This window comes from Terrapene carolina, unplaced genomic scaffold, assembly GCF_002925995.2.
Source record: "Terrapene carolina triunguis isolate 2854851 unplaced genomic scaffold, T_m_triunguis-2.0 Scaffold33723, whole genome shotgun sequence".
Lineage (NCBI taxonomy): Eukaryota > Metazoa > Chordata > Testudines > Emydidae > Terrapene > Terrapene triunguis.
This window is the reverse complement of record NW_020698074.1, coordinates 2,156,732-2,182,505: the sequence shown is the minus strand read 5'-3', so window position 1 is coordinate 2,182,505 and position 25,774 is coordinate 2,156,732. Positions and strand designations below refer to the sequence as shown.

At 42.8% G+C, this 25,774-nt stretch overlaps 1 protein-coding gene across 1 annotated transcript in view; it reads right to left on the bottom strand.

Moving 5' to 3' along the window:
- Positions 1 to 25,774, bottom strand: part of LOC112109101 (SH3 and cysteine-rich domain-containing protein) — a 108,748-nt gene that overhangs the window by 28,838 nt on the left and 54,136 nt on the right. The window contains exons 3-5 of the mRNA XM_024203491.2: positions 7,604 to 7,704; positions 4,470 to 4,551; positions 626 to 741 (exon numbers count right to left, since the gene is read on the bottom strand). Coding sequence (XP_024059259.1) covers positions 626 to 741; positions 4,470 to 4,551; positions 7,604 to 7,704 — 299 coding nt within the window. The remainder of the gene's footprint in view (positions 1 to 625; positions 742 to 4,469; positions 4,552 to 7,603; positions 7,705 to 25,774) is intronic.

The following is a 25,774-nucleotide window of genomic DNA, read 5'->3' as shown; positions in this document are numbered from 1 at the left end:
ATCTGCTGCTTCAGTCATGGACTGGTCAACAAGCCGAGGAATGGAAATGAGGGGATGTAAGGTGCTACCTTAATGACCTGCATGGTCTACTCAGATCATGGATCCCAGTGCCATTGGGCTGCTACTCCCTCTCCTGTGCACATGGGCAAAGAGTGGGTGGAGGCAGAATTCAGTACCAGCCCTGCCCCTAGAACAGTGTGACTATGCACTGCTGGCTAGTCACAGCTAATTGCAAGATACCAATGCGTCTTTTAAAGTCGGTGCGGTGCCCGTGCAAGTCACTTTTCAAATTTAAACATTTTTGTTTATTTTCTGTTTTTACTTCCCCTCCTCTCCCTCCCAAATGATTCTGGCCTACGTGGTTTGTTGAATTTCAGCATTTTCAGATCAAAGTGAAACAGGAACGCTCACCTGTTCAACATCTATTTTTCCTTCTTTTTAAGGTTATTTACAAGATTTTTAAAAACTGAGTTTACAAAAAAGAGTTTATAGGCCCTGTTCTAGTCTGGAATGTATTTTTTTAATAGCCTGAAATTTGGGTTTTCTGATGGAAACTGACAATTATTGTGCATGGATGTGCTGTGATCCTGCAAAAGGAAAAGGGAAGATAAAACACAAGAATTACAGAGTTCCGTTTGGGTGAATCAGATCCACTTCCAGAGCTGCCCCTCTTGGTCTTCTGTGCTAAGGAGGTTCCAAAGCGGAGGGTTTCATACACAGGGTCGACTTTGTTGCCACAGGCTGCAACAGAAGAGGCAAAACAGAGATAAACACGTGAAAGAAAGTACCCACCATTATGTCTCCTTCACTTAGAGACTTAACTGCCCATCCCGTCATTCCATTCATTCTTTGCTCCCCTTCCTATTGACTGACCTCCCCCCCGCAATTGTCTCCCATTGCAACTAAAATCACCTCATCTGTGAGAAACTACATGATCTACACCCATTCCCACTGTCCCACAGCCTCTCCCTTCTCCCACTTAGGATAAGTCTATGCTGCAATTGGGATGGCACGTGTAGGCATATCCATATTAGCTTTGATTGAGCCAGCTTGCTATAAGTAACAGTGTAGGCATGGTGGCATGGGCTAGCTGCTCGAATTCGTACCTGGGGTCTCAGGTGGGACTGTATTTGGGTGGCTAGCCTGTGTCACTAGGTTGACCAGACAGCAAATGTGAAAAATTGGGACAGGGGGTGGGAGGTAATAGGAGCATATATAAGAAAAAGACGCCAAAATCGGGACTGGCCCTATAAAATCAGGATATCTGGGATATGTGCCACTGCCTGTACCGATGCAACTTCCCTGCTATTTTTAGCAAGCCTGCTTGAGTATGCCGATGTGTGCTGCAATTGCATCATCTATTGCATATATATTTATAAGACATACTCTTAGGCCATCGATCTTGCTCATAGACTCCTTTTCTCTGCTATCTTGATCCCTCCCACCCACACACTCTATGACTGGCTCTTACTTCCTTTGCAAGAGAGAGATGGGCCTTATCTCAACATCCAGCAAATTGTGGCCTTTGTTTTGAATGGAAGATATTTAAAATATATGTAAAAGGACAAAAGTCATTAGCAGTTCACGAAGGGAACTGGATCTTCTCATAAGAGCTGAGCTCTACTTTGTGTCTTTGTGGGTATTTAAGGACCTAGCTGAAGCAATCTCGGAACCATTACCAATTATCTTCACAAACTCATGGAGAATGAACTGGTTCCAGATGACTGGAGAAGGGAAAACATGCTAATTACTTTAAATGGGGAATGAAGAGGACCTGGTGAATTATAGACCAGTCAGCCTAACTTCAATACTTGGAAAGGTACTAGAACAATGATTAAATAATCAGTTGGTAAGTACCTAGAGGATAATAGGATGATAAGTAATAGCTAACATGAATTTGTCAGGAATAAATCATGCAAAACCAACCAAATTTCCTTCCCTGACAGGGTTACTGGCCTAGTGGATAAGGGGAAAGCAGTAGACATGATATAACTTAATTTTAGTAAGACCAGTGCCATATGACATTCTCATAAGCAAACTGGGGAAATGCAGTCTAGATGAATTTACTATAAGGTGGGTGCACAACTTGTTGAAATACCATGCTGAAGGAGTCATTATCAGTGCTTCGCTGTCAAACTAAGAGGGTGTATCTAGTGGGATCTCATAGAGGTCAGTCCTGGGTCTGGTATTATTTAGTATTTTCATTAATGGGCAATGGGGTGGCAACTATGCTTATAAAATTTGCAGATGACATCAAGCTGGGAGGGATTGCAAGTACTTTGGAGGACAGAATGATAAATCAAAAGGACCTTGATAAATTGGAGAACTGATCTGAAATCAACAAGATGAAATAAATACAAATGCGAAGTACTACACTTAGGAAGGAAAAAGCAAATGCACAACTACAAAATTGGAAATAACTGGAATAAAGGATCTCGGGGTTATAGTGGATCACAAATGGAATATGAGCCAACAACGTGATGCACGAGAAAAAGGCAAATATCATTCTTGGCTGTATTAAGAGGAGTGTTGTATGTAGGAGACTCTACTGAGCACTGGTGAGTTCTCAGCTGGAGTACTGTGTCCAATTCTGGGCACAAAACTTTAAGAAAGATGTGGAAAACTTGGAGAGAATTCAGAGGAGAGCAACAAAAATGATAAAAGGTTTAGAAAACCTGACCTATGAAGAAAGGTTAAAAAATTGGGCATGTTTAGTTTTGAGAAAATAAAACAGAGGGGGGACCTGATAACAGTCTTCAAATATGTTAAGGGTTGTTATTAAGAGGTCTGTGATCAATTGTTCTCCGTGTCCACTGAAGGTAGGACAAGAGGTAATGGGATTAATCTGCAACTAGGGAGGTGTAGGTTAGATATAGGAAAAACTATCCAACTGTAAGCATTGAAACAGGTTACCATGGGAGGTTGTGGAATCCCTATCATTGGAGGTTTTTGAGAATAGGTTGGACAAACACCTGTCAAGGATGGTCTAGGTACGCTTGGTCCCACTTCAGAGCAGGGGAATGAACTATATGACCTCTTGAGGTCCCGTCAGCCCTACATAGCTATCGTTTTATAAGAACTGAGCACTTCTACCGTATCTCAAAACAGCAAAAGTTTCAGTCGAGTAAAGAGAAAAATGATGCAAGTTAATGAATATGGGACTCCAATCCTACATTGAGAACCACAGGAGAGGACCCTTGTCCCCAAGCTGAGCCCCAGTTAAGTCAATAAGGTCTGTCCACACAGTTCTCAATGTAGGATCAGGGCCTTACATTTGACTAGCACTCTTCATCCCAAAGCGCATTCAAGAACTGTGGACCTGATTTTCTATCATTAGAAATTTTAAAATCAAGACTGGATGTTTTTCTAAAATGTATGGTTTAGTTCAAAGAGGAATTATATGGGGCAAGTTCTGCAGTTTGTGTTATACAGGAGGTCAGTCTAGTTGATCACAGTTGTTCCTTCTGGCTTTGGAATCTCTGAATGTACGCTCTCACTTACACTGGTGTAAATCAAGGTAAGTCAGTCGAAGACTATAAATTTACAGCAGTGTGATTGAGACCAGATTCAGGTTCTACATAACACATAGCATAACAGAAATGCAGCCTCCTCTGGGGTGAAGGGTGGTAACCAGCTAACCTACATAGCAGGGCGGTGAAAGATACTGGGATCTTTAATGTCACAGAGAGCAAGACAAACCTTGTTTTTACAGATGAGCTGCTCAGAATATTTTGAACAGAAACAATTCTCATACTAAAAGGGTCTTTTTTTTAAAATGGAAATTTACACCCAGCCATTTAATTTAAAAAAATATTTGATGGAAACTACAGGCAAAAATATTAGCCCATTGGCTGTTCTCAGACATATTCTTTCATGTTAGTTATTTTCTTGGTTTTCAGTTTTTGCATTGCCAGTTTTGAATGGTCAACTTAATTACACGGAGGAAGTTTTTCAAAATTGAATATTTTTTGGTTCAAAATTTTCATTTTCAGAATAGGGTGTAACAGAGAGCAAAATCTGGCCCAAGTATCTGAAGAAATAATAACTAAATCAGTAACAATAAAAAGAGAACAGAAAGGAAGGTGAACAAGAGAGAATGGAAGCATAATTCATTCAAGATCCTGATCAGTGTTGAGCATAGTTCACTGTTATTTTAACATACAACTCTTGTGGTGCTTCTTCCCAAATCAGGCCTGGCTAGCAGCAATGCACAGGCTCCTCCTACTTTGAGCACAGGCATTGGTTTGATGACAGTGAGCATCTTATTTGTATTGTGCCTTTGAATCATGTAATATTGAAAATAAAAATAAACACATTTCTTTCGGTTACAGTTTTGAAGGACTACTTCTCTGAGATGGTGGAAGAACACCTGGCCCCTCACTGGCAAAGGAGTTGAAGGGCTGCTGAGAACAAACACCACTTCTGAAAGCATAGTGCAGCCCAAGAGAGATTGAAAGATTAAAACTCACCAATCGGCATCACTTCTTTGATGCAGCCAAACTGTTCATGAATGAGTAGTGGGGAACTGTAGTAACGCCGAAACCCCTTTGGCTAGAGAGAGGAAACATGTGGCGTGTTGTAGCATGATATGACTGATGTAGCATCATGAAGCATCAGAAATAATCTCAGCTGTTCTGCTAGACTGATTTCCCACTAAATAAAGTCTCGAGAGCAGGAACATACTCTCTGTTACAGACCAGCAATTTACCTCCTTCACTGCAGGGTGCTGAGAATAGGGGTTTATTTTTTTGCCTGCTGGAAACATCTCATTTCTGTTTCTTAATATTATCTGGAATGATGGCCTTCATTTTCAAACTCTATTTTACCTTCAACCTTACACAAATTTAGTGTTAATAAGTTTAAATTAATTACAGCAGAAATGCTGGATCATAAAATAGAGGTTTTGCAATATTCGATGCTAAGGAAGCTATTGCCACACTATTTAAAGTTTCGGGAATTGCTGATTTTCTTGTGGCTCTCAGTTTGGGTCTTTATCCCATATTGGGGTGACCCACTTCGGAGCCTTGGGAGGTAGAGACACATACCCATAAATATGGCTTTAAGGGTGAATCATCTTTCCTTATACAAAGCCAGAGTAAATGGGCTTTGCTCAGCAGTTCTCTCCAGGAATCATACCTACAGGATGCAACACTGCTCCACAGCCTGTACTACAGCCCATTGGTTGCAGTAGCCCTCAGGGTGGCTCAATCTTTCCTGTCCTATGCAGTGAGGAATTTTCAATCCATTAATCTGAAAAAGTGGGTTTTTTACCCACGAAAGCTTATGCCCAAATAAATCTGTTAGTCTTTAAGGTGCCACCGGACTCCTTGTTGTTTTTGTGGATACAGACTAACACAGCTACCTCTCTGATACTTGTCTCCTATGCAAGAGTATTTGGCCAGTGAATGTATATAGTGATGGATCTATTAGCAATGCCCCCATCCGGCCCTGCCCTAACGTCAAATCTCTGTGCTGCCATGCACAGAGCCTATTAGAGCACAGTCTGCAGTGCACAAAGGGAATAGTCTGCCCATGCGTGACCACTCCCTGTGGGTCCTATGCACTTAGAGGTCGAAGGAGCAGGATTTGGGCCTATGTACAAAAGATTTCAAACAAAATAATCACATAGTCCTCAGATGTTCTTTCTAGGGAAATATGGTATAACAGCCAGAGCCATGCCGCTTTTTTAGCGCAGTTCATAATGAATGAAGTACTTTGTTAACTCAGTATTTACCATATCTTGAGATAAGACATTCTCAGCCTAAGGCCAAAGGCTCAGGAATTCACTAGCCTGTAATATGGCTGGGGTGAAAGTAAGCCCCGCCCATTCTGCCCGAGGCCCCGCTCCTTCTGGGGGCCAGAGCCGGCCCCCGTACCGGTAAGTGTTGAATGTTACTTTCACCCTGAATATGGTTGTTACCATGTACATAGTTTTGATTAGTTATAGTTCATAGCTAATCAGTGCTACCTGCATTAGGCTGCTGTAACCTGTGGTACATACAGGCTCGCGTCACAACAAGAAGTGTAGAAGTCTCATGACTGGGTGACTTCATTTAACAGTGGCATTTTCCAAATTGCCAGTAAAGAAATGTTTAGGGAGGATGTGTATAGCTACAATATCCAGATGGGTAAAGTTGCAGGGAGTAAAACCTGCTGCTATTGTGCTTCCATATAAAGACACAAACGGAGAAGGAATGATGGAGTTGACAGTTGTGATGCCTGTGGGGAACAAATGCTAGTGATTTACAGCCTTACTTTCCCAACTACAGGCCAAATTCTGAGTGCCCATAGGCCTGTAAAACTCCTGACTTAAATGGAATTGTGCCTGCTTCTGACAGTTCTGAATGTGGCCTTTTTTCTTTTGCTCCTGTATAAAAACTAAACCACCACCAATACAGCTTTAACTGGCAATGTATATAATGACACAGTACCCTCTCCTGAAGTCTGAAACAATTAATATGAACTAAATATTCAGCTTACAACAGACCAGCAATTAAATTCTTTAATACCCATCTATTCTTAAGAGCTCAGCTTTCTGCACCAGAAAGACCCAGGCTGCGACTACAATTCTGGTTAAAACACATTCTGTTTTACCTCATGTGTAACTTCCATTCATACTAACAGGAACTACTGTACAAACACATGAAGAGAGCAGGTCCTGCAAGACTATGGGTGGATTTCCTAGCCCCTTTCAAATCAATGACGAAACTTAGATTGACTTCAGAAGGGCTGGGCTTCAACCTATTTGTTCCTAACTTGTGTCTGGTGTAAAGCTTTGATTTCCCTCTTTATCCTTCAAAACTAATGTGTGTGAAATATTTGCAACAAAACTCAAAATGTCTGAAATGCGAACATTTGTCCATTGAGTTGCAAATTCATAATTGGCTGAATTATACTGGGCCTTCTTGTTTTCACTAAGAAAGCATGAAACACAGCAACATAAGAACATTGTAACTGCCAGACTGGATCAGACCCAGGGTCCAGCTAGTCCAGTATTCCCTGTCTCCAACAGTGGCTAGTCAAAGATGCTTCAGAGGAAGGGGCAAGATCCGTGCATAGGCATATGTGGGGTAATCCACCCCCCGTTAGTAGGTCTTATCCTGATCTCTAATAGTCAGTGTTTAGCTTAAGCTCTGAAGCATGATATTTACTATCTTTGTAAAGTGTTGGGGTTTTGGGGGGGTTTTGCAGCTAAATTATTGTTTTCACAAAATTTTGAGGGCAGAAACCAGTCAAATGAAATTCACAGGATATTTATCAACAGATATTCAACTGCTTAAACCAGCCCTAATTTTAACAGTTTTATTAATTCTGTGCAGAGATCCGTACTATATAGCATATTCAATTAAAAAATAACTAATTTAGATTAATTTGACCCATGTGTAACCATATACCCACATCCCTACAACAGTACAGAAACTGTATGTGTTTCCTCAGCTCTCAAGTCATAATTGCCACAGTCTAAATGAAAGGAACTTGATTCCAGATTAGCTAACACACCAATCGGCTACATTCCGGAGGTAACCGCTAACAGGGCAGAGTTTAGAGAGCAAATGCGAGCTGTGTAGCATTCTGTTCAATTTGTACCGAGCAGCTTGCTTACCAGTTTGCCCATGCAACGCTGTTGTCCAATACCGTCTATGCACTTGTGGTGGATGCTCATCTTACAAGCCTTACAACGCAGTCCGTGTTTAGCATTTGTCCCTGTCAAATGCACAGAGATAATTTAGTTAAACAAAATCAATACTTTCCATGCATTTAACAAGTGACCTAAATGCATCACAGAGAAGGTCAGTTTCAGTTTGGCAGGTATTGGTAATAACCTTTTCCCCATTCTTATTTGTGTACAAACTCCCTTTGGCTTTTCTGGGCTTCTCCTGTTTAGGAGAGTCTCTCTCAGGCTTCTCCCTGTTTTCCAGGATAATACTGACCTTGGTTATAAATTGGATTATTCTTTGGTTTACCATGATTCCTGTCCATGACCTCATAACCCCATAAATGCTATCACACTGGCCAAATCCAGGAACCTAGTGCCCAGACCAGTGAGGGACTCTAAGCCCCAGGCTATGGGAGCCGCTCCACAGAGGCTGCTTTAGTCTAGTGGCTGAAGTTAGGCTTTGTGTCCCAAATGTGCCTTCAAAGAAGTGATGGGTGGTTGTTTGAAGATCTACAAAAAGATGGATCCTATGGCCTGTCCTGGTCAGATTCCAGGGCACCCAACAGGCCCCCACCTGCCTCTGCACGCGGAAGCAAGAAGCTACCTCCCCGTGTCTTTGTGCAGTTGCTGGGTACGTCTGTTGTCACTAGTCTCCTGATGCATGCAGAGATTTTTCTCTCCATGTGTTTTCTGAGGTGCAAGACTCCCCAAGGGGATGGGGAGGTGATGAGGCCATGGCCCCGGCCCTCCTGTGCACTGGGGCAACAGTGCTTGTTGGACATACTGTGGGGAGTATGCAGCACCCCTGAAGGAGCAGAGCAGCAGGCACACTTCGCTTGCATGCAGGGGAACTCCAGGAGGGAAATTTTGCCTTCCTGGCACAATGCTGGGTTCAGCTCTGCACGACCTGCAACATGGAGCAGCGCCTTATGACACAACTGAGCCCACTGACTGCAGGGCAGGAAACATCCCTCTTGTTTATGTATCCACCCACATCCAGAAACCGTACTTAAGAATTTAATGTGAATCAACAGTTTAATTTTTAGGAAAATATAGAAGAGCTGCAAAAATTTGCTCTGGGCTGAAACTTTGTTTTTCTGGGCCCATACAGATATTTCTTTTTTAATGGAATGAATACATTGAACTCCTGTTCATTGTTATCTACTCCGATAAACAGACTGTTGTGTGCAAGAGTTGGATTCATTTGCAGCCCGAGCACAGCAGAAAAGCTCTGAGATCTTCACATAGTGCGGGAGATATTAGAGCCTAACGGAGGGGAAGAACCGCATAAAGCCGTTAACAGAGAAAACCGATCGCTATTTGGATTGAATTTTCAAAAAGACATAAGGGAACTGAGTTGCTAACTTACAAGTCAATGGAAGTTGGTTACCTAACTCCCTTAGGTGCATTTGAAATGCCCACTCCCTAAATGGAACATACATTCACAAGAGGGCACATTTCTGCCAGGGAAGCATAGATCCAGAAACAACAGAATGATTTAGAAGGCGTTTCTATGAGCTAGCAGGTCCCTGTGCTTTGAAAAGAGTAAAGAGGACTGAACATCTTGAAGAGAAATTTGTCATGGGCATCTTAGATAGGCAACTTTTCCATAAACTGCAGTTAGGTCTTCAACCTCACACTTATAAGAGTAGTGAGATGAGCTATAGGACAGTCTGATCAGGCTGGTAAAGATTAAAATCCACGATCACAAAGCCTTTCAAAATGTTATGATTTGTCATTATTATCTGCCGAGCTTAGTACAGTTATTCGGTGGGTGAGGGTTACTGCATTTCTCAAACGTTTCTGCATTTGAAAGTACGCATGGGGAGATTGGTTATTTGGCTAGCTAACCTGGTGAACAAGCTGCTGTAATAAAAACCTGAGTGATCGTGATTTCCATTGGCTAGACAACTTAACCTAATGAGGTACTGCTGCTGAAGGAAGTACGGCTGGAAAGGATGTTATTAAGAAGATGACAAAATATTAGCCTCCCCCAGATGTTACTTTCAGTGTCAGTCCTTTCTGAAGTGTCAGATGTCAAGATGGTGATCCTATTGGGATCCAGGAAGTGGGCGGGTGGAGCCTGCCCACTGCTAAAGGACTTCCCCCCAGCCTAAGGGGAAGATCCACTGGGCCTGGAAACCAAATGATTCTGGGGGACAACTAATAAAATAACAGGAACAGGAGTGCGGTCAAAGGGTTAAACGAAGGGAACCTGACTGGTATGATGGTGATGGTGGGTACCAGATATAACCACAGGCAGTACTGGGAATTTTATGGAGCGTGCAAGCGATCAGATGGGCCAGCCATTTCAATACTGGTCACGTCTTAATGTTATGGATCAAATTCTTCCCTGGATCACATACTGTATCTCCACTGGAATTGAATAAGGCTGAAGTGAATAGGACTGCACAGGGCGTGGGTCAGGATAGAACTAGGTCCAATGTAATGTCTGACAGGGAGAGCATTTTCTGGTATTTGGAGACTGACTAGAGAAGCTGAGGGCTGCAGTTAATCCAGGTGGTTATAAACTGCTAGGTAATGCCCAATCCTGAGATCGTTATTTTTATTAACATCATATAGGAAAAAATCCTTTTTCCTGTGTCGTAGTTTTTTGAGTACGGTTTGTGTGACTATGGATTTTTTTTAAATTTACACATTGGGCCAATTTCAATCACACATGTACAAACCAATTTTGACTTCCAGCTTGTTTTACTGAGAACAGAATGTTGACTCACCTTTTCTAGAAGTGAATGACTGGTGTAATCAATACAAAAACAGGACTTTGTCCTCACGATTCTATTAGATTTATTGGGTGGAATAAAAATTTCAAAATGACAAGCTATTGCACTTGCAAGGAATAACTACCATGCATATTTGATACAGTGTCTACACTGGGTCTGATTTTCCTTTCACTTACATTGTATAAAACCAGAATATTTTTACTTGTGCCTGATTTTCACCAACGTGACAGGAGAATCAGCCCCCTTGCCTTTATTTTTCATTTGGGTTGCTTTGCTAGTCCAGTCATTTTAATATTAATGTTTATTTGAATGTTGGTATTTTAAATGTTTTTCTGATGATAAAAGCCTCGTAATAAAATATCAGATCTTAGACATCTATTGCTCTTATATATAATTATAAACCTAAAAGATGTGCTAAATACATGCACTGTATCTACATACACTCTTTTCAAAACCAGAAGCATTTTCTCTTCAGGAATACACATCTGTGCACATTGCCTGCAATCAACTCAACAGAACAAATTATAGAAGGGCAAGCACTTTATATTTTTATTAGTGAGTGTCATTTTTCACCGATAGGTATGTAGGTAACAGCTTGAAAGAGAGGAAAGTTATTTCAGGTGCACATTGGCATATAAAGAGAATCCGTAAATTAAAATGGAATTTCCTTTAGCCACCCAAAACTTCAATTTCTATTTTGCTGTCTTTTCTAACCTCACAATTTATTGTGTGAATTAAGCAATCTGGGAACAATTTTGCACGTGTCTACCAGGCTTCCTTTGTGCAATAGCCGGATTTAGGAAAGAAGAGTTTACTTTGTGTCTAATTGACATTTCATTGTGTGACAAAGCTTTGTTCTTGTCTCAGTGGGTCCCACGCTTTCTGGCGGATTTCGCTAGCCTCAGAGGCTCACTGTGACCCTCCACGTAGCCCTTCTCTCTCTAGAGACAAGGGTCACAGCCTACTGAGCCATTTTCATCAGAAGCCAGCAAGGGAGGTGAGGAGAAGCAACCCTCCCTCGCACAGTCTCTGTTGTCTCCCAATCTCAGTGATTAATCGGGGAGGAGTGGGGAGCCCGGGCCCACCCTCTACTCCGGGCTCCAGCCCAGGGACCCTAATAATAGCAGCTATGGTAGCTGACTTTTTGGAAATAGGACGTGTACAATTCCCTGGGCCACTTCCCCACAGCAGCCCCTACTCAGTATTTTCTTCACCATTACCTCAGGGCCTCTTTTCTTGCACCTGATATGGATTTGTACTGCTTAGTTCTTCCAACAGCGTGGCTTCCTCCTACAGCTCTTGACACGCACACCTCACTGACTAAGGGTACGTCTACACTACCTGCCGGATCGGCGGGTAGTGATCGATCTATCAGGGATTGATTTATCGTGTCTAGTGTAGATGCGATAAATCGATCCCCGATCATTCTGCCGTCGACTCCTGAACTCCACCGTCGCGAGAGGTGGAAGTGGAGTCGACGGGGGAGCGGCAGCAGTCGACCCCGCGCCGTGAGGATGTGAGATAAGTTGACCTAAGATATGTTGACTTCAGCTACACTATTCCACACTACCCCCTTTTTTTTTTTGTCTTTAGAACTCTTTTGGAGCATAATTTTCTTTTTATCCTGACAAGATTATATTTTGCAGATTTCCTGGGCACAATTTGCACCAGCAAATCTGGCATGCACATTTTCATATTGCAGTTCAATTGCAGATGCAAATCAGCCAAGTAGCGAGGCAAGTGCTCTGATTTGTATTTCATTTTGCAGGTTGAAAACTGCAAGTGCAAATTTGGTGGGCATAATTCACACACACAGAAAGGGAGAGACTCCATCTCGTCCTTTTAAAGAAAATACCCCCTGTGATGCTTTCTTGCGGTGCCCAAAACATGAAGTCACTGTGTAACCCCCTTGCCTCAGCGAGTGAGAGTTTTGCTGGTGCTAAACTGAGGCTTGGTCTACACTTACCCCCCAAGTCGAAGTAAGGTACGCAAATTCAGCTACGTGAATAACGTAGCTGAATTCGACATACCTTACTTCGAACTTACCGCGGTTCAGACGCGGTCCACACGCGGCAGGCAGGCTCCCCGTCGACTCCGCGGTACTCCTCTCGTTGAGCTGGAGTACCGCAGTCGACGGCGAGCACTTCCTGGTTCGATTTATCGCGTCCAGACCAGACGCGATAAATCGAACCAGGAAGTTCGATCCCCAGCCGCCGAACTAGCGCGGTAGTGTAGACCTGGCCTAAGTGACAGGGAGCTGTCACCCCTCTGGTAGATATCCCAGACAAACTTCTCTGGACTCTGCCAGCCCTTAGTTTGCCTTGCAGGTAGCACTTGGTTCACCCCAGTTCCTGAGCCTGCTAGAAGTGTGTTCCTCTGGAGTGTCTAGCCACAGTCACTGGACACTCACAGAAATTGCCAAGTGTACTATCTCCAAAGAGAAAGTGTAGACACCAACTTGTTTGATTCAGCTAAGAATTCACACTTTGTTTAATATTACAGCACTGAGATCTACTTATGGTAAAACAAAGAGAAGTGTATTAACAACGAGAAAATCAAGTGACACAGAGTAAGGACATTGGAAACAGAATTGGTTACAAATAAAACAGGAGTATGATACGTGTCTAACAGATGAAACATAAAACTTTAGCAACCTACAATTGTTTGGCTAAAGCAGTTCTCTAACCCTTAAAGTTATTCTGTAGAGTTTACTGATTTTCAGTCAAATTAGGATCCAGATTTTCATGATCCCCCCATGCCCTACTAGGAGTCTCCTCAGCAAGTGGATAACAAAATGTCTTTTCGCTTTACCTTATATTTCCACAAAACTCATTGTTTTGATCCCAGAGATAAGACAACCCCTGTGGCGTTTGGTCTCCTATGCTGATTTCAACCTGTTTTCCTGTCGACTTAATATGCAATTAGAGCTTCTTTTATGTTGGCTTATCGGCTCACTTTACATCAGAGATTTAGGAAGATAGCTAGATCAACATTCCTGTGTCTGGGAAAAACTTGATCAACGCTGCCTGGTTACGTGATTTAAACATATTTTTAGTGCGAACTTGCAACTTCTTGCATGATACCCCTACATACATCTCGCAATGCTTATGATGACCAGTGTGATATAAGCTTGTATTTGATACCTTGCATCACATTCTTTATAGATGAGATCACTGGTCCTTTTAGTTCAGCCTCCTGCCTCCTGCAGTGCCTAACCTGGTGCTTCAAAGAAAGATAAATTGCACTCCCACCCCATGATGTTCCTGTCCAATTGTACAATGCTGTACGTGGAGAAGAGCAGTTCTCCTTATCCCCCATGCAGGTCGTTTTATGTCCTGCATTCATTCTGTATACACCCTTAGAACCATTCTCATGGCTCAGTGTCTTACTGCATATGGCTCATGTGTCAGAAACGACTCAGGTTCATGAGTCCATCCCTTGAAGAATGAGCAAGGTTCCTCTAGTCCCTCAGCCCTCGGTAAGCTTAAGCACACACACACAACTCATGGAGCTTTAGTCAGCTGATTAGTTCACAGCGAGAGTGATTGCAAGGAATGCTCAGCGTGCCAATTTCTGCCTTTAGCTACTTCCCTGCAGCTTCAGTGAAATCACTGGCATCCAGTGTATAGTTAAACTCTCCCCTCAACTTCCTGTTCTGCATAAGCAGCCCGCAGACTCTAGCAGCTGACTAAGGTCTGGTCTATACTACCCGCCTGAATCGGCGGGTAGAAATCGACCTCTCGGGGATCGATTTATCGCGTCCCGTCGGGACGTGACAATCGATCCCCGAATCGGCGCTCTAACTCCACCAGCGGAGGTGGTAGTAAGCGCCGCCGACAAAAAGCCGCAGAAGTCGATTTTGCCGCCGTCCTCACAACGGGGTAAGTCGGCTGTGATACGTCGAATTCAGCTACGCTATTCACGTAGCTGAATTTGCGTATCTTAAATCGACTCCCCCCTGTAGTGTAGATGTACCCTAACACATTGCTTAGGCTCAGGTTCTCTCTTACTCTCGGGCAGGAGCACAGAGTCTCCTCTCTCTTCTTGCACCTCCAGGCACTCAACTCACCCCAAAGGGGGTGCAAACTAGGTGGGGCCATGGTGCCTCTCTACCACGCTGACTCAGCTTGCCAGGGGAAATCAGATTGTGCCATCCTGTCACTAAAGGGATTGTCCCCTGAACGGCACCATTTGACGCCACAATAGGTACACAGGTTAAAGGAATTGCAATCAAATCTGGGTTTTATCTCTGCCTTACTCTGTGGACTAACTGAAGGTTAGAGGGATATTTTCACCTGCCTCCCACTGCTCACGTGGATGTGTTTGGAGCACCTGTTTGAAATGAAAGACTCCACCTCTGTGCTTGTTCCCATTAGAATGAACTTTCTGAACAGCAATGGAAGAGGTGAATATTATCCTTCTACATTCATATCTGAAATGGCCACCTCATGGCCTGGAAGATGCTGCTCCCAACAGAAGTGGAAAAGGCCTATATGTGAGCCTGGCCATTTCTCTGTTGACTTCCTTCTGTCCCTGACCTCTAAATAGCTGACAGTCTGATTGCAGACTACTATTCATCCCCATCAGCAGCTGTTCCACTAAACCAGCCTTAAAGCACAGCTGGAAGTAATCACTGTAAAGTGCTAAATAAAATGTTCTTGCCAGTCAGGATCGTGACAGTAACTTCCATTTAGGAATGATCAGCAATGTAGTAACTACTGTCCTTGCAATTAGACGTCAAATACTTCAGGCGACTTCAAACACAGATATATTGATCTGGGTTTCTAGAGACAGCAATAATACAATTAACCATCTTGTTGGCCTATTTACTATTACATTATAAAAGCTACATTAAAAGAATGTTATTAAAGTTGGAAAGTCAAGCACGTGAAAGTTAGGAAATGCCAGATTTAAGGTTGTCTGTGCAGCCTTAATTCAGCCTCCTATTACATATGCATTATGATACAGTCTTTAATTAAACGATCACATATTACTTTTTCCACATTAAGTGTATAGGATGGACAGTGCTTACTGAATAGATAGCTCTTCAATATTTCTTTTCATCTTCATCACTCAATATGTGGTCCCACACATTATTTATTGCACATTTTCAAAAACTTACTCTTCAGATAGAATTATTAATTTCTTCCAGGGCTTTCCTGTGGTGCACTCATCATGTTATCTTAGTGCTTTACAAACATTAGTGAATTTCACAACACCCCTGTGAAGTAAAGTGGTATTATCCTTATGTCACACATGGAGAACTGAGGCAGATTACAGTCAACATGTCAGAAAAGTCAACTAATTTCAGGGGCTAATTTGAGAATAGTAGGGCCTGATTTTTCAGAGGGGTCCAACCAACAAGTCTCCATGCACTACAAAACCTGGATTCATTCCCAGAGCACTGCTCCATAGCTCTTGCTTTCCTCAGCTCCTAGCCGCCCCTCTCCCTCCCACCCATTCTTATTCCTATCTCCCCATCTTCTGCCCCCTTTGCTCCTACCCAGTCCCCGCTGCAAGCATTTGCTCCTAACTCCCCTTCCCCACTCCCCTCCTTGAGTTCCTACCCCTGTCCTCCATCCTGCAGCTCTTTCCCCTGTTCCTGATCCCTCTGCAGTCTACTCAGGTGGATTCCTTCTCCTTGCTGTCTGGGTGCCAGCAGGGGGATCACAAGACAGAGAGTCTCCTTGCACTCAGTTCCCGTTCCAGGCACAACAGAGGCTGGGGGCAGAAGCTGGAGAGAAAGTCCTTCTCCTTCTCTCAGCTCCTGCTTCTCTTGGATGGAGCATGCTCAGTGCAAATGAAATCTTCAGAGAATTTAGCTGCCAAATTCCAGCAAGTCTCTAACTAAGCATGTGCAAACTGAGATTTTTTTCAGAGACTTTTAACTTGGCCAGATTTGGGTGAATTTTCATGAAGATGGAAAAAAACATATCCCTGACACCAGGCTGAGCCCTATGCCACATTTCAAGCTCCAAAGTATGAGGTATTAGATCTTCTCATTAAAATGGTGGTAATTTTTTTAACATGGGCAAAACTACATGCTTTCCCCTTAATACCATTCTTTGAAACAGCAGGATCCTTTTAGTTGAAACTTCCCCAAAACACTCAGCCTGAGGCAGACACCTGGCATGGGAAATGTCAGTGTGAACAATTTAAGTTTGGAAAAGTTATAAGCAACTGGAAACAGGGTCTTATAATGGAAAGTGTTAGGCAGCCTTCACTACGTGTAACATATCTGTCAGTTCAGAAAGTGGTTGAAAAGATACTTGGTTTTAATGTCCCTTAATTATGATAACACAGACATGCATATAGTATCTCTCTCTCTCGATCTCTCTTGCACACACATCCTGAGGGAGAATAGGCATTTCACATCTATTAACAGGAAGGCCACTCTGTCTCCCAGTGTGTGAAATACGACACCCTTGCAATGTCATTTTGCTGAGGGGAATCAAAGAAACAATCATAGACCGTTATATTCCATGTGACTCTTCTGATGAAAACAATACATGAAATTCCATGTCAAAGTTCCAACTAGCTTTTAATAAATTCTTTTAAAATGAGATTATGCATGGTTTCCTGTCTTTCAGTCATTTTTCTCAAGCTCCAGCGACTGCATCAACAAGCTTGGGACTGAAGGATGTAGTTAATACGTTTTTTAAGAAGCAGGTAAGTTTATAATGCCTTGGTAGAAGTACTCCAGAGCTGGAATTTTTAGCATCCATGAAAGAAGACAGGACTGAATTGAAAAGAGCACAGCTCCTGTATAAACACTCAAGTAGATGGCCAGATCTTCACAAGAGCTCAGCAGATTGGGTGCTGAGACCAGATCCTCAGATGTATTTAGGTGCTTAACTCCCATTGATTCTATGAGAGTTAGAAGCCTAAAGATCTTTAAGGGCCTGGGCTTGTGCCATTTTGAAAATCTGGTCATAGGTGTTACAACTGGAGGTGCTGCAGCATTTATTTAAACCCTTATTTAGAAGACTAGATGGGAACAGAACATCTAACCATAGTTGTGTAACAAGTTTGGGAGAAGAGGCGATATTTGATTAATCCTAGATCTCTGGCCCTGGCCTCTCTCTCAGTCTCTCCTATATGTAACATACGGACAAACACCGTGCTGCAGGAAAATAACCTGCACCCCAGAGGATGAAAATACATGTCATCAAACAACCCCGTCCCGCCATTGTTTGCTCAGTCAGTAAACTCATGAACAGAGCTATCCACAACAGGATAGCTTGGCTTTTTGTAGCTGTTGTTTTAAGACTGTTATCAGCTTGGGAGCCACTGAGAAAGAGCAAGAGTTTTCCAACCTGAAGAAAGTCAAAAACAAAACATACAATTTAGTATTTGGGAATAACTGGATTATAAATGGCTAGTCGGAGGTAAATATATTATTATGCCTTGGGTGAGTGTGCATGAGAGACAGAGAGAGAATTCACTGAGAGTTATTTGGTACAGGAGAATCAGGACCTTGATCAGATAGGACTAAGGAGAGATGCTAGGAGGTTTTCCACCTTGAACTGGGACCGAGTCTGTGAATAAGAGCCAAGCTCCAGCACAAATATAACTACGCTGTCAAATAATGAAACATGCAACAACTCCTTTTCAGAAGAAACCCGGGCACACACTGCTGTTCTGTGTGAATCTACTGTGCTCATGTGCACTACAGCATGTCACTGAGCTTCAAATGTAGTCGGCTGCTTTCACTGCTTCAGAGGAGGCGTATTTCCTGTTGTTCCTTTCTAACAAAATGGACTTGAAATCTGCCTGGAGGGCAACGCAAGCTACAAATGCCACTTACCTCTCTGCAGCCATTTGTTCTGCCCAGTAAACAAATGCATGGTAATGAATCTTAAACATCATGCAGATTTGACAGCAATATAAAGAGTGGTGGCTCTAGTTGTCAAACACTTTATTTTGACAGGTTTCAGAGTAGCAGCCGTGTTAGTCTGTATCCGCAAAAAGAACAGGAGTACTTGTGGCACCTTAGAGACTAATGCTCAACTTTATTTTGAGGACTCATACAGGAAGTTTAGCTCCATGACCTCGTGTAATCACATTTTTTCCTTATCTCAATAAGAATGGAAGATGCTCTTGGATAGCTAAAGAAAATAGATCTTGGGCCAAATTTGGCCTTGTTTTAACTAAACCAGCTTCTGTGGAGTTATGCCAGGGTTGAATTTAGCCCCCCGTGCATGGTCTTTATTCAGTGACTGATCAAGGCAGCACTGTGATATCCAGGCCCTGCATTCCAAAGAAGTGCCCTAAACTGGAAACATTTGGTGTTAGTGCAGAAGACGATAGACAGTCTCTCCTTCCCCATCTGCTCAAGAAATATGCAAAGAACTCGCTGGGGGAAAATGCAATCCATTTGGGGTCCTTGCTTAATTCATTGCTCCAGCCCCCATTTAGCTTGAATCTATCCCTGGGTTGATTAAAAACTCTTTGGCTGAAATAGTGGGTGAAGTAGCCATCATTCCACAACGTTTTCTGAGGCCAGCTAGCAAAGTTTAGATTCAACAGGACACAGCTGTGCAGTGTGGTAGAGGTATGTTAGTGGAAGATGATAATTTAGAGATGCTCCCTCGTAAGGGACAGTATTATGAACATAGGAATTTAGAGATGTGCCTGGAAGCTGGGTGTTAAGAACACAGTGTGGGTGTGCACAGCAGTTCACCACAGAAGTGCTCTAGTTTGTTTTATTAAAAGTTTTATTCCTTTCTCCTGCACCGTTTTTGTTGTTTAATGAACCCCAAGATTATTACATGGTGTCAGACGTGTTGAATGAGAAGGAAACTGCAGTCATTTTGAAGTTAATGCCTGTGTTTGCAACTGAAAGCAGAGGCACAGGGAGCAAGTGGAGCAGCAAACAGACAAGAACAAAAGCTTTGGTATGTATTTTATGAGCACAATAGTAACTTGACTAGCTTAAGAAGGGGGAAAAAAGCCAAAAATGGTTGTGTTGCAACCTCCATCCAGTCTTCAATTGTCAGGCAATACTGCAGAGAACTGGAAAAAATTCAGACAGAGATTTCAATTGTATTTAGCAGCCATAGGGCCAGAGGAGAAAAATGATAAAGTGAAATAATCGATCTTTTTGCATGTTGTTGGGGAGGAAGCATTGGCTATTTATAAAGAACTTTAAGTTTGAAGAAGGTGAAAGCATGAAGTTAAGTAAAATGCTGACTAAATCTGAGGAACATTGCATGCCAAAAAGGAATGAGACCTTTGAGAGGCACAAATTTTTTACATGCGTGCAAAAAAACTGATAACACCTTTGAGCAATATGTCACAGAATTAAGGAAAGTCAGTAAAACCTGTGACTGAGTAGACAGTCTCTAGTTAGAGGGAGAATCATTTCTGGCATTAAAGACAATGTGTTAAAAGAGAGACTACTCCATGAAGGAGATTTAACTTTAGAAAGAACTCTCCAGATATGCAGGGCAGCAGAAACTGCGAAAACACAAGTCAAAGAGCTGAATTCACCAGAAGGGGATATCCATGTACTGAGTACAAAAGAATATAGCCAGAATAGGTAAAATCAAAAGGTGCAACCACCCAGTACAAAAACCACTGCCAAGGGGAAGACTGGATGTGGAAGGTGTGGATCACAGCATGGTCCCAAACAGTGTGCTGCCTTTGGGAAACTCTGTCAGAAATGTGTGAAAAATAAACATATTGCAAAATGCTGCAGATCCCAAATGCAGAAAAGATAAGTGCATTCGGTTGAAGACAACCTGGTTGAGGAGTTTTTCATAGACGTACTAGGATCAAGCAGTCCTGATAAGAGGGACTGGATACTGCCCATGAAAGTGAATGAAACAATTATTCCTGGACAGAGGAGCTCAGGTTAATATTCTGTCTGAACAAGATTATGAGAGACTGAAAATAAGACCAAAACTGGGAACAACAAAAATAAAAGTAACTGGTTATTCTGGTACAAATATACCAGTCAAGGAGAGGTGCATTGCTAACATCCACCATAAAAACACCATGTACAAGCTCCTATTCATTGTAGTGCCAAAGGAGGTGACACCAATTTTAGGCCTTGATGCATGTGAAAAACTCAATCCGGTAAAACAGGTGCTCTCACTATAAGGTCATACTGAACCTGGCTATGAGGCACTCATTTGGGAATATCATGATCTATTTCAAGGGTTGGGTTGCTTGCAGGGTGAACATACAATCCAGATAAACAAGCAGGTCCCTTTAGTTATCCATCCATGTAGAAATGTGCCATTTGCACTCCATAATAAACTCAAGGTTGAGCTTGCAAGGATGGAAGCGATACAAGCAATACAAAAAATTGAAGAGCCAACAGAATGGGTGAGCTCCCTAGTCATTGTGGAGAAAACTATGCACATTTAATACCCTAGTTGGAAGGTACTGATTATTACGCTTACCCTTTGGCATAGATTTAGCACCAGAAGTGTACCACAAAACCATGCATATGATTTATGAACATATTACTGGTGTTGACATCTCAATGGATAACTTCATCATCTGGGGCGCAATGAAAAAGGAGTGTGAGAGTAGATGTTGGGAAGTTTTGGATGCAACTAGAGCTGCAAACCTCAAACTAAATAGGGAGAAATGTGTGTTACGGTTTACAGAACTGGCTTTTGTTGGGGACTTTATTTCCAACAAAGGTGTAAAACCTGGTAAGAGGAAGAGTTCAGCCATTGAAATGATGCCACCTCCCCAGTTAAAGCAAGATGTTCAATGGTTCCTGGGAATGGTTAATTATCTTGCAAAATTCATACCCAATCTATCTACCAAAGCAGCGGCTTTGAGAAAACTTGTAGAGAATAGAAATGAATGGTATTGGGGTGCAGAACAGAAGGAATCATGGGAAGGCTTAAAATAACAACTGATACAAGAACCGGTACTGAAGTTCTATGCACCAGGAAGGCCTATTAAAATTTCAGCAGATGCTTCACTGTCTGGGTTAGGTGCAGTGATTTTACAGAAGCATGAGGATTGTTGGCAACCAGTGGCATGTGCATCCAAATCACCGACTGAGGGAGAAAGCAGATACTCACAGATTGAGAAGGAGCTTTTAGGAATATTGTTTGCCTGTGAGAGATTCAATCAGTATATTTATGGCCAGACAGCGGAAGTTGAAACGGACTGCAAGCCCCTGATAGCATTATTTAGCAAACCTCTAAATGACTGTACAGTACCTTAAGGATTCAAAGAATGATAATAAAGCTGCAAAAGTATGATTTGGCTGTTCACTGCAGATGCACTTTCCAGAGCAGTCACTCCCACTACCAAACCAGAGAAGACTTTAGAGATAGAGATGAAAGCCTATGTGAAGTCAATTCCTGTAGCTAACAGGAAACTTAAACAAAGAAGAGGAGAAATGGAGAAAGATCTATTGTTGGGGATCCTTAAACAAGTGATAAAGGGTGGCCTGAAGAAATAAGCAGTTGCTGTCCAAGTATAAGAGACTATTGGAACTGCAGACATGAACTTACTGTGAAAGATGGGTGATTTTCAAGGGCAGCAAGGTTGTAATACCAATGAGTCCTCCCCCACCCCCCAAAAAATACTACAGAAGATCCATGAGGGTCATTTAGGAATTGAGAAGTGCAAACAGAGTATGAGAAGATCATTCATGGCATCACTAATGTGGTAAGAAACTGCTTTTTATGCTTGAAATACAAGCCATGTCACTGGGCTTGTCTACACTGGCAATTTACAGCGCTGCAACTTTCTCGATCAGGGGTGTGAAAAAACACCCCCCTGAGCGCAGCAAGTTTCAGCGCCATAAACCTAGACCTTCCCCATTGCAATTTGAGACCATTGCTCCTTGTTCTGTTATCTGCCACCACTGAGAACAGCCTAGCTCCATCCTCTTTGGAACCCCCCTTCAGGTAGTTGAAGGCTGCTATCAAATCTCCCTTCACTCTTCTCTTCTTTGGACTAAATATGCCCAGTTCCCTCAGCCTCTCCTCATAAGTCATGTGCCCCAGACCCCTAATAATTTTTGTTGGCCTCCGCTGGACTCTTTCCAATTTGTCCACATCCTTTCTGTAGCGGGGGCCCCAAAACTGGACGCAATACTCCAAATGTGGCCTCACCAGTGGCAAATAGAGGGGAATAATCACTTCCCTCGATCTGCTAGCAATGCGCCTACTAATACAGCCCAATATGCTGTTAGCCTTCTTGGCAACAAGGCCACACTGTTGACTCATATTCAGCTTCTTGTCCACTCTAATCCCCAGGTCCTTTTCTGCAGAACTGCTGCTTAGCCACTCGGTCCCCAGCCTGTAGCAGTGCATGGGATTCTTCCTCTCCTGCCCTCGATCCTCAGGGCATGTTGCATTCTGCTAGAAAGGAGCTAGTCTAAGCCCCTTCCATACTTGGAAGCACACTGCTTCCCTGTGTGACAGAGTTGCAGGAATCCTCACCCACCTCAGTGGTTTCTGAGATTCCCTCCCCCTTCTCTGGGCTCCCCTCTGGGACACATTTCCCTATGCTCCCTAGAGCGAGGTTTGTCTCTGGTTCAGCTGCAACTTGCTGGCAGCTAACAACCTTGACAATTCTCTCCCTGGCAGGCATTACGTCCCCCTCCCTTGCTGAGGTGGTGTTGCCGCCAGATGCAGTTCAGGAGTTGGTTTCACTCTCCCACCTGGAAGCATTTGGCTTCCTCCTGCTGCAGAAGAATCAAGGAGACTCTCTCCCATTCTCTCAGCAGTTCCTGAGACCTTACCCCTTCCCTCGGAGGTCCCAACATGAAACTCCTTCCTGTGCAGGCAAATACTTTAACTCTAACCTGAGCTACATGGAAAAAATCATTACCAAGAAGCAGGTCAACTAGGAGGTGTTCCATTATCCCCACAGTCAAAACACTTTCCAAACCTTCCCACACCACATGGATTTTAGCTAGTGGTATGAGGAATCTGCTTTCATGCACCCCCACAATCTCTGCCATTTGGCCAGGTAATATGCTGGCCTTTGGGACCACAGTCTGCTTAACCAGAGAGATCTGGGCCGCTGTATCCCTCTGCCCCAAGCATTCCCTGCCATTAATTTGGACAACCTTAACATGCTCCATATCTGGTTCTGCAGAGGCTACAATATGATCTGTGTTGAGGACAGCAGAACTAACATGAGTTATTGGTTGCCTGCTTCCTCCTACCACAGGGCAATTATTCCTCAGATGATCAGTGGAATTGCACCTATAGCACCTTTTGGGCTCTTCTGTTTTTACAGGTGGTTTGGGATGAGGGCTAGAGGAATGGTTTTGGGGAGATGAGTGCCCAGCCTCCCAGCCACCCTCCTTCTTGCTAGAGATAAAATGGTATCCTCCCTTCCCACCAGCTTTAAACCCCTGTTTTGGCAGTTTGCATTCAATAGATGCTTCAGACTGTTGAAAAGCATCAGCCAGAGATTTTGGCATCAGGGATTTCATGCACTGCACACAGCCTTTCAAAGGGAGTCAGATATTCAGCAATATCGTCTGCCTCATTGTATGCAGGATATAAATGGTCCCAATTGTGGATTTTTGGCATGATGGGAATCGCTGGGGTTGGTGGGTTCTGGTTCTGCTTCTCTAGCAGGTCCAGTTGGTATTTCACTCTCTTTCTCCCCGCTCTCTTTCTCTTTCCTCCCGCTTCTCCTTTATCTCCAGTTCTTTCATTTGCAATCTTGGATGTTCTCTCTCTTTTTCTGCAACCTGTAGTCTAAAAAGCTCCAACTTCGTAATTGCTTCATTGCTTTCATTCGTTTTCCTGCTTTTCTGTCCCCACTTCCCTTTCCCGAAATAAGCAAACTGAAAATAACAAACCAGTAGCCTCCTCCTGACTGTCCTTGGCCACCACACTTAAAGCCTCACTTAAAATGTTTATACCAGTGTATGAACTGCAAATCTTGCTCGGTTCACCAAGGTGTGTATTTCACCCTGCTTGCTGCGCCACTGTGACGGGATCCCCAGTGTGCCGCTTGGGACCATGGGACCACTGTGCCCCCTGAACTCTCTCCAGCCTGGGCTGTCTCTCACAATGCCTTGCTAGTGACCAGCAGCAAACCCCTCCAGGTGCTGTTATCATTCAGCACAACCACATGTGGAGCCCCACACCCAGCTATATTGCATGAATGCTCCCTCCCAGAGCCACTCATGAATCAAACAGAGAAAGGCACCGGCCAGCTCCCAGTGCTAATATCTGGCTGAATCCCTAATTTACAGTATGTTTTAGGGACAAACATACAACACAATTATCATAATTTCCCCAAGGTACAGAATGTCACAGGGAGGATGTGGAAGTTTATAATTGAGAGACATTCCCTCATATGGGCCAGTATTTTGAATATAGGAATTTAGAGGTGAGCCCTAGAAGCTGGGGTTAACAATACAGTGTAGTTAGTAGCTGTGTACAGCAGTTGACCCCAGAAGCGCTCTAGTTTGTTTATTAAAAGTTTTCTGGTTTTGTTGTTTAATGAACCCCAAAATCATTAAAAGTATTGTCGGAGAAAAACCACAGTATCCTGGCAGATCTTGCAGTTCACATGCTTATAAAACCTTCCCTTGGAGTTGTTTGAAAAATGCAGACAGATTTTTGTGGTGTTTTCAAAATTTTGCACAAAATTTTCAGCCAAATTTAAAATTGTCCAAAAATTCTCATCATTTTATAAGCTTGTTGATAAAACACACATTTTTGGGGGGGAAAAATCCATTGAAATTTTAAAAATTCAGAAATTTCCTACCAGCTCTACACGTATTGTTTCTGAAATCTGGTTCAATACCAAAGATAATCAGATGATTCAACCTGAATAAAATGGACACGGAAAATATTTAAAGTCATCTACATTGAACAAGCACATTTCCTTCCATAGATTTCTAATAACAATCCACTGTATTTTTCATCTTCTCTGCTGTTTGCTTTTTGCATTTCTCTCGGTTTGGTCAATGAAGTCATTTTCATTTATAGTCATTTTTAATATATCTGTACATCATTGTATACATTTTGGAAATGCCAAATTGAAGGTTGCTTGCGCAACTTTAATTCTGTCCCTTTGTGTGTATGTATTATGATACAGTCTTCAATTAATTATACTGCCTAGATTTTACATAGTGGTTTTCATCAGCAGATCTCATAGCACTTTGTAAAGGTCAGTATCATTATTCCTGTTTTACAGCTAGAGAAACTGAGACACAGGAAGGTTAAGTGACTTGCCCGAAGTGACCCAGTAGGTTAGTGGCAGAACTGGAATATAGCCCAGAGTCTCCTGCATCCCAGTCCAATGCTTTATCCACTAGACATACACATATTTTTTCCCACAGGATTGCTGACAACAAATGATGCAGAGGACCTACAGAAAGCCTCATTCTCTCTATAACCAACCCAGATTCCTTCACTGT